General features: G+C 51.5%; 2 protein-coding genes across 3 annotated transcripts in view; both read right to left on the reverse strand.

Annotated features, from left to right (window-relative positions):
* FAXDC2 (fatty acid hydroxylase domain containing 2) overlaps nucleotides 1-15,396 on the reverse strand; it is an 881,086-nt gene that overhangs the window by 367,702 nt on the left and 497,988 nt on the right. The gene's annotated exons all lie outside the window — the stretch shown is intronic.
* The window catches only part of PCCB (propionyl-CoA carboxylase subunit beta), an 89,057-nt gene that overhangs the window by 4,956 nt on the left and 68,705 nt on the right, over nucleotides 1-15,396 (reverse strand). The window contains exon 13 of the mRNA XM_068131854.2: nucleotides 15,027-15,125. Within this exon, the coding sequence (XP_067987955.2) occupies nucleotides 15,027-15,125 (99 nt within the window). The remainder of the gene's footprint in view (nucleotides 1-15,026; nucleotides 15,126-15,396) is intronic.

The following is a 15,396-nucleotide window of genomic DNA, read 5'->3' on the forward strand; positions in this document are numbered from 1 at the left end:
GTGGCCACAACCATTGCGGTCCATATGGTGTATCGATCCCGGCAGCAAACAGCGAAAGTGCAGGCCCACAACTGCGCAGCCAGCACCTCTCTCTCCTCTCTCTCTACCCCAAAGCCAGATCCTCGGAGGTGGGAGACAAAAGAAGCAGACAAGTGAGTAAGGTGGTAAGGGCGCAAAAGTGCACGCAATGTAAGGTGATGCACACTGGGGGCACATGGGAACCAGGTGAGACAGGTACGTTCCTATCGTACGCCCCCCCCACCAGGTAACCTACATGGCCCCTCCCTTACCCCTTACTGTATCCACAAAACTCAACACTACTCATAAACATCTACTTTACAAATCAACAAACATCCCTACTGTCTTCCCCGTTCCTCTCATAAACCAAATTCGTCTTCTCTCCCTCCTAACCAATCAAATTTGCCATTTTCAACTCTCATCATATTTTGCCATCTCCAACTCAACATCAAAATTTGCCATTACCAATTCATCATCAGTCCCTCCTAGGGAGGGAGAGATGGAATCACCCCAATGTCTCATCCACGTCGTGATGCGTCTCACAATCCACACAGCAATTTCATTTTCTGCAACAAAACAAAGAAAACACAGGTGTGGAGTCATCATCATCACCACAGGTAAGTGGCTGCGTATGGTGCGACAGGTTCATCAATCCTAACTATTTCCTAAATGACTTTAACAACTTTACACTACCCGGGGTCTTTCTCCGGCCAAACCATTGGCCCTCTTACACTATGGGTTCTAAAAACCAATTCCCATTGGCCAAACTGTGGTGCTCTTCAATTTGGGGTCTCACTCCCCCGATTCATCTCCCGGTGCCCTCGTACAATTTCTGGGCTGCGACGTGTACCTCTCCCAGTGGGTCTACCCACCTGCACACCTCCACCACTGCAGTTGCCTCCGAGCTTACCTGCTCCTTACCCTAACCTAACTACCAGGGGAAGGCCCTCTGGCACTCTCCCCACTCGGTGCCCTCTCTGGCACTGGGCTACCCGGGTCCATCCTCCGGATCCTCGGGCCCCATCCACAACTCTACCGGCTCCCAGAGCCCACCTGCGGCCTCACCTGGCCGACATCCTCACAGTGGTGGAGTGCCCAACCAACTACACACACTAACAGGCTACACGCCCCGCCATTTCCACAACACTAATGCACCCATTCACAACACCATTCTGCAACCGCACCACAGATGCCAATATCCAACCACAATTTACCTATACCCTCTACCTAACACTTACACTACCCGCCCCGGGTACTCGTGAAAGGGGTCCACTCTTCCCCCATCCACACCTTCGCACCATGCACACCACTCCGTACCACTTACTCCAACTCTCTCCACACACCTGTACTTGCACACCTGTGCTCTCACACTTGGTGCCACCTGCACCCTTCTCTCCCCAAGCGCATTCGCGCTGATCCACACACTCACTACTCATACACTGCTCCACACACCTGTCCAATTGCACACCTGTGCAATCACACCTGTTCCATCCTCACACACACGGCATCATCTCAGCTAACTACTCCCTTCTGAAACTTGCGCTTCCCAGTCGTCCCTTTAAACTATTGCGCTCCCACGTCATTATCATCCACACTAATCTACCTGCGTCCCCACTACAGGTGTCAGTCACTAACTAACCTTAACGTTACCTAAGGTCATCTTCTCTAGATCCCTACACACAATATCCTAACCCACCCGGGCTAGTTTTCACTGCCATACACCCCATAAGCTATTGCTCCTTTGCCCCCCACATGGGAAGGGTGGCAGGGATGCCATCCCACCACATCGGGGGTCTCTCACTACCAATTTTGCACATCAAATTTCAACAAATCAAAAATTTGCCAATCACTACCCATCATCTGCCAATCGCTACTGCCAATCCTTTGCCAATCATCAAATTTTGTTTTTCTCTAATTTTGGGTCCAAAACACTAACCTCATCACCCAGTCGACTCACTAATACCTCTCGGTGCGCCAATCCCTGTCCAAAGCCCGGCTTCGTAAAGCCAAGCAATGGATGCTGGTTGTTTTGTGCCAGCGGCTGGACACGTCCGGTACTCGGTGCAGGGACGGGGGTTTACCCGTGCCGAGATCCCACGCACCCCCTCGGCGTGGAGCGATCCAATGTCCCGATCTCGACCTGCCGGCACGTCTCCACAAAACGTGGTCGCCATGACGACCCTTCCTATCCAGCTGCCCGCTCCACCTAGTGGAGCCTGGACGCGGCCGTTCAAAGCGAGGCCCGGCACGCACCGAGGGCCTGCTTCGGCTAAAAGTCGCTCTAACCTCTAACCCGTGTAACGTCGATGCTTCACCTGGACGCTTACACCCCGCAGCCCGTTCCTTGCTCACACATCCAGCTGTGCCCATGCTCCTCGTACCCTTCCTTACACACCCAGGTACACCCATTCCACTCACAGCCTTGGTCACACACCTGACCACCGAACACTTTGGCACACATTCGTTGCTCGCACACCTCACCAATACACCGCTTCGCGCCCCCTCCTCGGTCACCTCCTCTGTGACAATCACAGGTGTGCTCTCATTCGCACACCCAACCACGTGCCTCACCACCAACTCCAGCGTGCATTCCCACTCACGCTCTACCATTCCAGGTGTGCATCCTTCCATCCCAGGTGTACATCCTCGCTCACCTGTCACAACTAACTCACGCTCCATGTCACTCTCACTACTTTCACCTCCATTCCTGACAGCGCACTCACCCTTACTCTTGACAGCGCACTCTTTCCCCATGCACCTGCCCGTCACACACCTTTCTTGCGCACACTCTCCCGTCACACCCTCTGTAACACTCACCACAGGTGTGCATTCTTCCTTGCCTTTGACAGCGCACTCTTTCCCCATGCACCTGTCCGTCACACACCTTCCTCGCGCACACTCTCCCGTCACACCCTCTGTAACACTCACCACAGGTGTGCATTCTTCCTTGCCTTTGACAGCGCACTCTTTCCCCATGCACCTGTCCGTCACACACCTTCCTCGCGCACACTCTCCCGTCACACCCTCTGTAACACTCACCACAGGTGTGCATTCTTCCTTGCCTTTGACAGCGCACTCTTTCCCCATGCACCTGTCCGTCACACACCTTCCTCGCACACACTCTCCCGTCACACCCTCTGTAACACTCACCACAGGTGTGCATTCTTCCTTGCCTTTGACAGCGCACTCTTTCCCCATGCACCTGTCCGTCACACACCTTCCTCGCGCACACTCTCCCGTCACACCCTCTGTAACACTCACCACAGCACGCTTCCATGTGCTCCCTCGCACACGCGCTACGACCGACTCACTCTCGCCAGCACACTCACTCCTTGGCACGCACTTTTTCCTCACACACCCCAGAGTCGGACTTTCTTGCACACCTCCATTTTCGCACACCAGACCTGTCGCACACTTCACCAACGGCCTCTCACGAACACCCGGGTCTATCTCGACCCCCAAGCCTCTTAAATCACCTGGCGCATCATACGCACGACCATATTGGTCACCACCTACACCGGGTCCTCTTCCTCTTCGCTTCTCCTCCATCACCTGCGAATCCCTCATCCGGTTAACGAGCACATCACGATCCAAACACAGACTTTGGACCAATTCTTTTATCTCCTCTTTTATCTCTTTGTTATCCCCTCTCCGTCGCTTCTTAATTTCGCTCACCCCTTCTTCCACTTCTTCTAATTTGTGCCTCACCTCTTTTATTCCCCGGTACGTCTCCTCAAGCTCGTCCTCCAAGGCTACCTTGACCGTTTCCATGTGCGTCCTCACCTGCCGGTCCTTCGTCTCCATTACCTCTATCACCTCGTCCAACCTCGTTGTCAGTCCCTCACGTACCATCTGACATTCCCTCTTCGTCGCTACCAAGTCATCTTTTAGTTCTTTCTGTGTCGCCTTTAAACCTCCTAATACCGCAGTGTTCCTTTGAACCTGCTCCACTAACTCCGTCTGTCCCACCGTCAGCTGCTCCACCTCCTGCGTCAGGTCCTCTATGCCCCCTTGTAACTTTACAGTCCCCTTTCTCACCTCCTTCTCCATGTGCTCCTCACAGTGCCTCACCTCCTCGCGCACTCCTCCGACCTCCTCACTCACTCCTCTTCTGATCTCCTCTCCCATCACTCGCATCTCCTGCCCAGATGCCACCCTCATCTGCTCCATTTCCTCCCTGTGAGCATCCAGTTTGGCTTCTACCCCCATTCTGACCCCCTCTATCTGCTGCCCCATTTGGTTAACTTCCCTTTCCGCTTGGTCCCTCATGTCCCTCAATTTGCCTTCCATGGTGTTTTCTAACCCCTCTAACCCATTTTTCACTCCCTCTATCTGATTCTCCTGGGCAGCCATTCTATTTTCTACCCCCTCTAACCCCTTTTGCATCCCTTCCATTTGATTCTCTTGAGCGGCCATTCTGTTTTCTACCCCCGTTAACCCCTCCTGTATTTCCCCTAATCTATCGTCTAATTTCCCAAATTTCATGTCTAATCCCTTAAAATTATTGTCTAATCCCTTAAAATTATTGTCTAATCCCTCACTGGTACCCCTCGCTTCGTCCCTCATTACCCACAATTGCTCACCCTAAGCATCCATCCGGTTCCCCATTACCCCCAATTGCTCACTCTGAGCATCCATCCGGTTTCCCAACCGCTCACTATCAGCCCTCATTCCCACCATTTGTTCCATAAGGGCCCTCATTTGCAGGAGGAAAAGGTTCGAATCCACCAGGGGCGCTGCCGCGGGCGTGGACGCCGTGGCCACCTCGTGCGTGACAACGCTATTTTGTGACCCTGCCGCCCTCACTGCTTCGCTCTCCTCGCGTCCCTCAATTTGGTCCTGGACCGACCCTGCTTCACTCTCCCCTACCGGACCCCAGCCGTCTTGATCCGCCATAGCGCGACTTTCAAAATTCGAGTTTCGTAACACCAATCCAAATTTTGCTGTTATAATTTCGTCGAGCGCAGTAACCGCGGGACCGCGCTCCGGATCGATTTGGTCGAGCGCCGTACGCGCTCCGGCTCGATTTTCCCTCCCAAAATTTGGGCCTAACTAATTTAGTCCCGGGTCCGAATCTCACTCCTCGACACCAATTGTTACCGTACTAACACAATTGGTGTCCAAAATTTGGGCTAAATAAATTTAGTCCCAGGTTCGAATCCAACTCCTGACAACCAATTGTTACAGACACGACTTTGATGTTAAGGTGGGCCGAGCGGAATGGCCGTCGTGTCCGCACAAATTACCCGATTGTACTCGAACGTTGACGAAGCCGCGCCACGCTGGCTCAATAAGGAAAAAGAAGACACACGGCTGGATTATAATGACGACACCAGGGATACGGTTCTCAAGACCTCCGGAGGAGATTATATTCGTTACGGAAGGTCAGATTACAGGGACGAGAGGTACAACATAGAAAGACAAGCACTTAGACACAATCTTATATTATTCCCGGACAGACGACAGACAAACGGGACAACGGCTGACTCACACGGGGGTTGATGGCAGGAAAGCGGTTGTCGATGGCTCCAGGTGCACCTGTGCTCAAAGGTTAGAATCGACCCGGTCCGGTCCAGAGATGCGGGAGGTTTCACAGCGCTCGGAGGGGACGTTCTTTCTCAGGCGGGCCTTTCTCTTCCTCTCAGCGATCGCAGGCAACGTTCTTTCTCCAGCTGGGGGCGCATCTGACGTCACATCCGGCGCGTGGCCGCGTATATCCGGCGGGGAGTGACACGCCCTCGGCTCGTTAGCTCCGCCTCGTGGAATCAGCACGTTGCTTCTCATTGGGTGCGTGCGGGGGGTTTACCAGGCTCCGCCCTTGACGAGGAGCTGACAAGGAGCCCCTTCGTGGTAACCCCGTGGAGCGCATGGTCTGGAGCGCATCGTCTGGAGCGCATTGTCGATGGCGGCGAACCGAGCCGGTGGGAGGACGCACACTCCCCCCCACGCAGCGCCGTGCCCCTCTGTTGTTGTAGACGGGGAAGAAGATGGGAGGAGGTATGGGAAAGGTCCTAAACTCACTACTGATGCCATATAATCACATTCTGGTGCAACGAAGAGTCATAATTAATGGAGACGAGGCCTTAACTGACATAGACTAAGAATAACTAGGAAGATGTCCGAAAGTTGTCTACGTGTGGTGCGGTGGACCTGGGCACGACATTTAATGGGGGAATAAGGGGAAGGTCGGCTCTACTGATTGTTATTTACATGCAATGGGACTAGGGAATGGGGGATTGGGGAAAGTTGGGGAGTATTGGAGAAAATAGGGGAATATTTACAAGCGGATATGGAGGCCAAATTCCATATTCGCAACAATATATATATATATATATATATATATATATATATTGTTGCAGTTTTGTGTTTTTACAAATAAAGGTTAATTTCCCCCTCATCGTTTAGTCACACTACAACACGTAGCCTCGCAATAGTTCAGTTATTTCATAGTAAATGTAAGCATAGTCCTTTTCCTGTGTTCGTTTTGCATTGAGTAGACTAATGAAAGTTAGGTCTCCTTCCAATGCTTTATGCCGCCTCGATGCTTTGAGTTTTGGCGCAAATTACCACGAGGCCAGCCTGACAAGTCGAGGCAAGCCGAAGGAAGGCGGAACAGGAGAAGTGGGAGTGACCGGTAAGCACGAGCCGCCAATCAGGGCTCGAGGGGAGTGGCTTAGCACTGCGGCAAAAGGGGTGGTTTGGAACATTTGAGGCAGGCCAGGGCGTGGCAATATAACCCTGTGCCCAAAAGCCCCCACCTCAGTTATGGGGAGAGGCGCTAGTTGCCAGTTCTGGGGAGAGGCGCTTGTCAGTTCTGAGGAGAGGTGCGCTGAACTAAGTTTGAGGAGGACCTGCGCTGAGTGATGAGCTTGAGTTATCAGTTCGAAGCGCTGTGTTGAATTAGCAGTTCTGAGGAGAGGTGCGCTAACCAAGTTATGAGCCGGGGTCCTCTGTTGAATTGAGCTCGAGTCAGATCCTGAATTGAGTTGCGAGAGTGAAAGCGCGCCGTTGCATTAATCGCGCTGTGAGGGACAGCCGTGTCGGGCTACAGAGACGCGCATATCTTCCAGCCTGCCTTTGTTTGAGATACGTGCTGCGAGGATCCCTCCCGCCTGCCTGCCTGCCTTCGTCGAGGGACGTGCTGTGACCACAGAGGGCCACGCCGGGTGAGCTGTTCCTGAACGACAAAGCTGGCGCATTCAGCGCATGAACATTTCCTTCCTTCATCCCCCTGTGAGTGTGAACGGGCCCATTGTCTGGGCAGGATAAGTTACGACTGCTTAAGTGCCTGCTCTGTGTCTCTTCGCCTTGTATAGCTGTAAATAAACCTGTGTTCTTCCTTCTATTTGATCGTTCCCATCATTTCCATCTATTGACTAAGCGTGGTACCAATTATATCGCTCTAATCGGGTTCCAATACCAAGGTAACTGCACGGACCACGTGGTGCGCCATCCGCTCGGGTGCACTCAAATTACGCGTGGTTCGTGCGAGACTTGATCCCCGCTTCCGCGGCGGCGGGGGTACTTAGGTACGTGCGAAAATTGTCCTTAAACCCTTTTGCATGACTGACCGGAAGTGGTGACTCAGTCTCGCGGTTCGAAGACCCAAGGAGAACAAGGGGCTTAATCTCCCCTTGGTAAGGGAATGGGGGTCGCGCGCGAAACCGTAACAATATATATATACAGGGTGAGTCAAAAGTAGCGCCCGATTTCTGTTTTTTTGGCTGTCAGATTCTTTCTGGGATGTCATGTTGTTAATTGTCAGGTATAATTGTTGTTAATAATTGTTGTTAATAATGTTGTTGTTGTTAATAATAATTGTTAATAATAAATATTGTTAATAATAAATAATTGTTAATAAATAGAAATCGGGCGCTACTTTTGACTCACCCTGTATATATATATATTAAAAAATGGGAATAAATTAAATAAGTAGCGGACGTAGCTTCAAGAAGGTCGATCCTTTATTTTCGACAAGCTTTCGACCAAACCGGTCTTCTTCTCAGTCTTCCTCGAGTTCAACGAAATTTTTTACATTTGCTTTCTCACAGTTGTGTGTGTGTGTGTGTGTATATATATATATATATATATATATATATATATATATATATATATAGTTACGGTTTTGGCGAAGCCCGTTCCCTTACCAAGGGGAGATTAAGCCCATTGTTCTCCTTGGGTCTTCGAACCGCAAGACTGAGTCGCCACTTCCGGTCAGACGTGGAAAAGGGTTTCGGGACAATTTTCGCACGTACCTAAGTACCCACGCCGCCGCAGAAGCGGGGATCGAGTCTCGCACGAACCACGCGTAATTGAGTACACCCGAGCGGATGGCGTACCACGTGGTCCGTGCTGTTACCTTGCTATTGGAACCCGATCAGAGCGATATAATTCGTACCACGCTAAGTCAATGATGGAAGAGACGAAACGGTCGAATCAAAGGAATAACAGATTTAATTATTATTATTTACACAATGTACAGTGGTAGAAGAAGGAAAGACACAGGGCAGTCTTAGCTTATTCCCCAGACAATGGGCCCACTCACACTCACAGGGAAATGAAGGAAGAATTGTTCATGCGCTGAATGCGCCGGCTTTGGTCGTCCAGGAACAGCTCACCCGGCATGGCCCTCTGGCGGTCACCGCACGTATCCCCGGTGAAGACAGGCAGGCAGGCGGGAAAACCCTTGCGGCGCGTATCTCCGCAAAGGCAGGCAGGTGGGAAAATATGCGCGTCTCTGGCCTGGCACGGCTGTCTTTTACAGCACGATTAATACAACTGCCATCAAACTGAGCGCTCCGAACTCATAACTCGTAACTCAGCGCTTTCACTCTCGTAACTCAACGGAGGATCTGACTCCAGCTCAACAGAGCGCTTTCCCTCTCGTAACTCAACGGAGCGCGTCTCCTCCCGTCTCATAACTCAGCGCTCCGAACCGACTGATGGGCTTGCCTCATAACTGAGGTGGGGGCTCTGGGCACAGGGTCATATATCGTCCCGCCCTGGCCCGAATCGAATGTTCAAAACCCCGCCTTTTGCCGCAGTGGTAAGTCACTCCCCTCGAGCCCTGATTGGCGGCTCGTGCTTACCGGTCACTCCCACTCCTCCTGCCCCGCCTTCCTTCGGCCTTGATCGACTTGTTCAGGCCGGCCTCGTGGTATTTTACGCCAAAACCCAAAGCATCGAGTCATCGCAAAGGACCTAATTCTCATTATCCTACTCAACGCAAAACTACACACAGGAAAGGTCTACGCTTACATTTACTAAGAAATAACTGAGCTTTAACGAGCTACATGTTGTCGTGTAACTAAACTATGAGGGGAAATTAACCTTTATTATCAAAACACAAAACCGCAACACTACACCCCTCCCTCGTCAGAGTCGTCCCCGAGTCAGAACCAACAAATGAAACGACCGGTTAGAGAATGGCATGCAAAATTAACTTTACTTTTACATGTGACATATAGGTGTGGGTCTCCCTAACATTTACTCTGACCCGTGTATGCGACAGTTTTAAAACACTAGATATGTCCCTCCTATTGCGCTGAGTAGCGACATATCAGATTCACGCCCACAACTAACCGAAATTCCGGAATTTTTCAAACTAAACACATAGCCGGTGGGCAGCATTTTTATATTTACAAGCACAAAAACTTAACCTTAACCTTATTTACAAATCTATGCCCCAGGACCTGTCCTTTTTTGGAAGAGAAGATTGGAGGGGAGAGAGAGCACAGCAAAAATCACACTAAAAAATCATGACATTTGCTGCTTTCTTCTTGCATCTTGCTTCTTGCTTCTTCTGTGTGCATCTATCAAACCGGCGAGCCCCCGGACCGGCATACAGGCCATTTTTAATCTTCAGGGCTCTCTAACCTTACACATCTTCTCATGCCTAGCACACCATAATAAAAATGCACAAAAAAATGCATATATTTTATTTCTTTGCCAGGCAGGGCCAACCTCATGTGGTCCGACTGCGTGACATTAATGCCACTCAAACAAGTGGTCCGAAGGTGCAAGATGATTTTGCAGCAAGGCGCTGCACAGCAGAGGTGCAAGGCCACAAAGCTTGTGGTCCATAGGTGTGATAAGGTGCAGCAAAGGGTTTGCGGCAGCTAAGCGCTGCACAGGTGCAACAAGGTTGCAGCGAAAGGATACGGCAGCAAATGCTGCGCCGTTCGGCTGAACAGATGCAGCAAAGTGCAGCAGGGATGCTGCACAGGTCAATGGTGCTGCACAGCTCCACCTCTAACATGGTCCTGGGGTGGGGGGAGAGACACGGCACAACAAGCAAAGCGGAAAAGGCGCAATCGCACACAGAAACACAAGGTAATGCAGTGCAAGTGGCGCGGAAGAGCGAGCAGAGCAAGCTCGTCCCTATCCGTTCGTACCCCCCACCATCGGCTATACAACGCTAGCCCCCCTTGTATTTACAATCCGTCTCTACATCTTGTCTCCCATATCCCCCTCTATCTCCGAATTCGTCTCCCAATCCCTCCCAGGAAGGAAGGGATGGAACAAATACAACGTCTCATTACGTCGTGATGCGTCTCACTCCCAAACAGCTTACAGAGCACTGGTGTGGAGCTTCGTCCTCCTTGGTGACTGGCTGTGGATGGCGCGAAGGGATTTCTCATCCTACCTAACTACACTACTGACATTTACTCATTTAAACTACCCGGGGTCGTACCCTGCCAATCGGCCTCTTTAAACTATGTGGTTCTAAGAACCCGAATTCCCATTGCCCACTCTGTGGTGTCCTCTGAATTTGGGTCTCACTCCCACGAATTTTCTCTCTGTGCCCTCGCACAATTTCGGGGCTGGGTCGTGTGGCTCTACCAGCAGGTCTACCTACCTGCGCACCTCCGCCACTGAAGTCGCCACCCGAGCTTACCTGCTCCTGCGACTACCTAAAGTGGGGAAGGCCCCTCCTGGCACTTTACCCCCTGATGCCCACCTTGGCATTGGGCAACCCGGGTCCTCTCCTGGGATCCTCGGGCCCCACTCAACACTACAACTAACCTAACTGGGGAAGGCCCTCCTGGCGCTTACCCCCTCTGTGCCCACCTTGGCATCGGGCAACCGGGTCCTCTCCTGGGATCCTCGGGCCCCACTCACAACTACCCTATCCGGCTCCCAGAGCCTACCTGCGGCCTCACCTGGCCGACAAACTACCAGTGGCGGAGTGCCCCAATAACCATACGCACCAATTAAGCCACACGCCCAGCCATTCCACATACTCATGCACCCAACAAAACACTTCGTTTCCACTACCCGCACCACAGGTGTCAATATCCATACAAATTTTGCCTATACCCTCGACCTGACTTTACACTACCCACCCCGGGCTTTCGCGAATGGGTTCCACCTCCCCCCATTCACTCCTTCGCACCATGCATTCCACACCACTTATTCGCACACCATTTTTCTCGCACACATTTTGTGCTCACACACCTCTTATCTCGCACACTACTTTCCATACCCCTCAACACAATTCCATTTGTCTCAACACACAATTCCTCTTATTTTCCACACACACACAGCATCATCTAGCTGACTACTTCCCCTAAAACTCGTGCTTCCCCGTCGTCCCTTTAAGACTATGCACTCCCTTGTCATTATCATCCATCTAATCTCTCTACGTCCCCTCTATAGTCCAGGTGTCACAACTTAAATCTCGTCCCTACAGTCTTCTAATTCCCTATCATCATCCTAGCCCTCCCTCAGCTAGCTTCGGCGCCCCATGGAGGTAACCATTGCTGGCACCCCCATGTGTCTATCACTGCCATCCCCCTAAACTAATGCTCATGGGCCCTGTGTGAGGAATGGTAACACTACCATTCCTCCACATAGGGTACACTACTCTCATCCGTCCGCTACACTTGGAGCCTCTCCATCTATGGAGGTACATTGTCACGGCTCGACCCCGAAGGGCCGAGCGATCCATGCGGGTGGTTGGTCTCCTGTATGGGGTGTCCGTCCAGCATTTACGTTCCAAGGGAGGAGGTATGGATGGGCCGAGGTGCAGGGCCCCATCCCTACGCGGGGCCTCGCGGTCCCACGCACGGTGGCCCAACCGGCCACGGTCTGAGCACCGCACCCGGTAGGGTGCGTGGCTCCGAAATCTCCTACCTCCCCTTGAACCTCGCCGATTGCCTTTGCTGCCACGGCACGGCACGGCACCAACCATACAGTGCGGGGGCCGGCACGAATCGTGCACGTCGGTCCTTGTGAGGCCGCCGCGGCACCGATCCCCGCTGCACACAACTCACCGGGGGCTCACGTTCGCTATCCATCCCGCTAAACGCTACCCCGGTCGGTGTCGATGCTTCAGCCGCATCCTCAGTACTCGCGACCCACTCCGCACTCGCATACCCAGGCGTCCCCGCGCCTCCCATACACTCCGTTACTGCACACTCTCCTTCCACATTCTCTGGTGTGCATTCTCCCTCACACTCCGTACTCGTACCTGCACACCTAGGCGCACTCACGCCTTTCACACACCCCATTATCGCACACCCTGGCGCACACTCTTTCGTTACACACTCCGTAACACCCCCGGGTGTGCACTCCTGCACACTCTGCAACATGCTCTGGTGTGCACTCCTGCACACACTCTAACACACTCTCCCGTTACACACTCCGTAACACACTCTTCTCCGGCACACTCCGGCGCACACTCTCTCTCTCGTGCCGCGTACCACACTCTCTTGTACACAGCACAATGGACCTTCCGCGAACGCCCGGGTCTCGTCTCTCTCCCAAGCACGCCAAAAACCCGTTCGCGCCAAACACATTCGCGCAATTATTTCTCACCTCGGGGTCCTTCTTCCCCGGCTTCTTCGCCAGCACCTGCAAACCTTTATTGGGGTTAGCAAGCACGGCATCACGGTGTGAATACAAATTTTGTGCGGGTTCCATTTCTTTCTCCCGCGATTTATTTTCTGTGTCTACCATCTCTTCAGCCCCGATTATTTCCTTTTCCTCGACGACCGCCAGCACCCATAAAATTTATTTGTCCAATTCGGTGACCATCGGCTCTTCTACACCCCGCGTCGCGATTTCATTATCTCCGGTCAACTTGGCTGTGCCTCGGTCAAGTTCGCGCCCCACACGTTCCTCAATCTGCTTCACCTCGTCGCACGCCACCGCGACCTCCTCGCTCAACCTGTGCCCTATCTCCTCCCCTGGCCTTTTTCATGTCCCTCTTTGACTTTGCCATCATTTTTTCTAATGTCTCCCCTCAGGTGTCCATTCTTTCATTCATTTTATTCATGTTATTATTTAGTCCCCGAAGTTCGTCTATCATTTGGGTCATGAATAATTCAATGTCGAACCCGGGTCGCACAGCGGGCTTGGCTGCCACCGCCACGTGCGAGGCACCGCCATTGTCTTTACCAGCTGCCGCACCCTCTTCAGCTTCCTCCACCACCAACTGTCTCTCCTGGTCTTGGGTCATCCATTCATACTCTTCATCTACCCCCACCGGCATTCGACCGCCTTGGCCAGCCATGGTACGAATATAATTAGGCTTTTAACAAACTAAATTTCGTTCGCTCGTAATTTCGAGTGCGTGAAGCACACTCCAGGTCCAATCCCACTCCTGACACCAAATGTTATGGTTTTGGCAAAGCCCGTTCCCTTACCAAGGGGAGATTAAGCCCCTTGTTCTCCTTGGGTATTCGAACCGCGAGACTGAGTCGCCACTTCCGGTCAGACGTGGAAAAGGGTTTCAGAACCATTTTCGCACATAATACGTACCCACGCCGCCGCGGAAGCGGGGATCGAGTCTCGCACAAACCACGGGTAATTAAGTACACCCGAGCGGATGGTGTACCACGTGGTCCGTGCTGTTACCTTGCTATTGGAACCCAATCAGAGCGATATAATTCGTACCACGCTAAGTCAATGATGGAAGAGACGAAACGGTCGAATCAAAGGAATAACAGATTTAATTATTATTATTTACACAATGTACAGTGGAAGAAGAAGGAAAGACACAGGGCAGTCTTAAGCAGTCTTAGCTTATTACCCAGACAATGGGCCCACTCACACTCACAGGGGGATGAAGGAAGAATTGTTCATACGCTGAACGCGCCGGTTTTGGTCGTCCAGGAACAGCTCACCCGGCGTGGCCCTCTGGCGGTCACTGCACGTATCCCCGGCGAAGACAGGCAGGCAGGCGGGAAAATCCTCGCGGCGCGTATCTCCGCAAAGGCAGGCAGGTGGGAAAATATGCGCGTCTCTGGCCCGGCACGGCTGTCTTTTACAGCACAATTAATACAACTGTCGTAAAACTGAGCGCTCCGAACTCATAACTCGTAACTCAGCGCTTTCACTCTCGTAACTCAACGGAGGATCTGACTCCAGCTCAACACAGCGCTTTCCCTCTCGTAACTCAACGGAGCGCGTCTCCTCCCATCTCATAACTCAGCGCTCCGAACCGACTGATGGGCTTGCCTCATAACTGAGGTGGGGGCTCTGGGCACAGGGTCATATATCGTCCCGCCCTGGCCCGAATCGAATGTTCCAAACCCCGCCTTTTGCCGCCGTGGTAGTCACTCCCCTTGAGCCCTGATTGGCGGCTCGTGCTTACCGGTCACTCCCACTCCTCTTGCCCCGCCTTCCTTCGGCCTTGATCGACTTGTTCAGGCCGGCATCGTGGTATTTTGCGCCAAAACCCAAAGCATCGAGGCATCGTAAAGGACCTCATTCTCATTATCCTACTCAACGCAAAACTACACATAGGAAAGGTCTACGCTTACATTTACTAAGAAATAACTGAGCTTTAACGAGGCTACATGTTGTTGTGTAACTAAACTAGGAGGGGAAATTAACCTTTATTATCAAAACACAAAACCGCAACAATATATACATATATATATATATATAATATATATATATATATATATGTATATATATATATATATATATATAGAACATTGCATGGCACATCAGAAATTATATTGCACGACTAAACAAAAACCAAGAACACCCAACATTACCTTTGCTCCCATAACTGCAACCTCTGCTGTGGGCCAAGCATAGTTCATGTCACCACGGAGATGCTTAGAACTCATGACATCATAGGCACCCCCATAAGCCTGTGGAAGGAAAGCATTTTTGTATAGATAAAACAAGCCTACCATCAACATAAAATTAAAACCAAACTGGTGATAAATTACATGGTAATCCAGGGTTACCAGTTAGCAGTCTCCAATTTTGAGCAATTATTTATATTCTAGAAAAAGTGGAGCTTTACCTCCTGCAAAGGTCAAATTGAATTATCACACTTAATATTAACAAAATAGAATGCTCCATGTAACAGTATTGCTTTGAAGGGAAGATGCCTGGCCTGCATCACACTTTGCACTT

The sequence above is a fragment of the Myxine glutinosa genome, chromosome 1 (assembly GCF_964187855.1).
Source record: "Myxine glutinosa chromosome 1, kmMyxGlut1.1, whole genome shotgun sequence".
Taxonomy (NCBI): Eukaryota; Metazoa; Chordata; class Myxini; order Myxiniformes; family Myxinidae; genus Myxine; species Myxine glutinosa.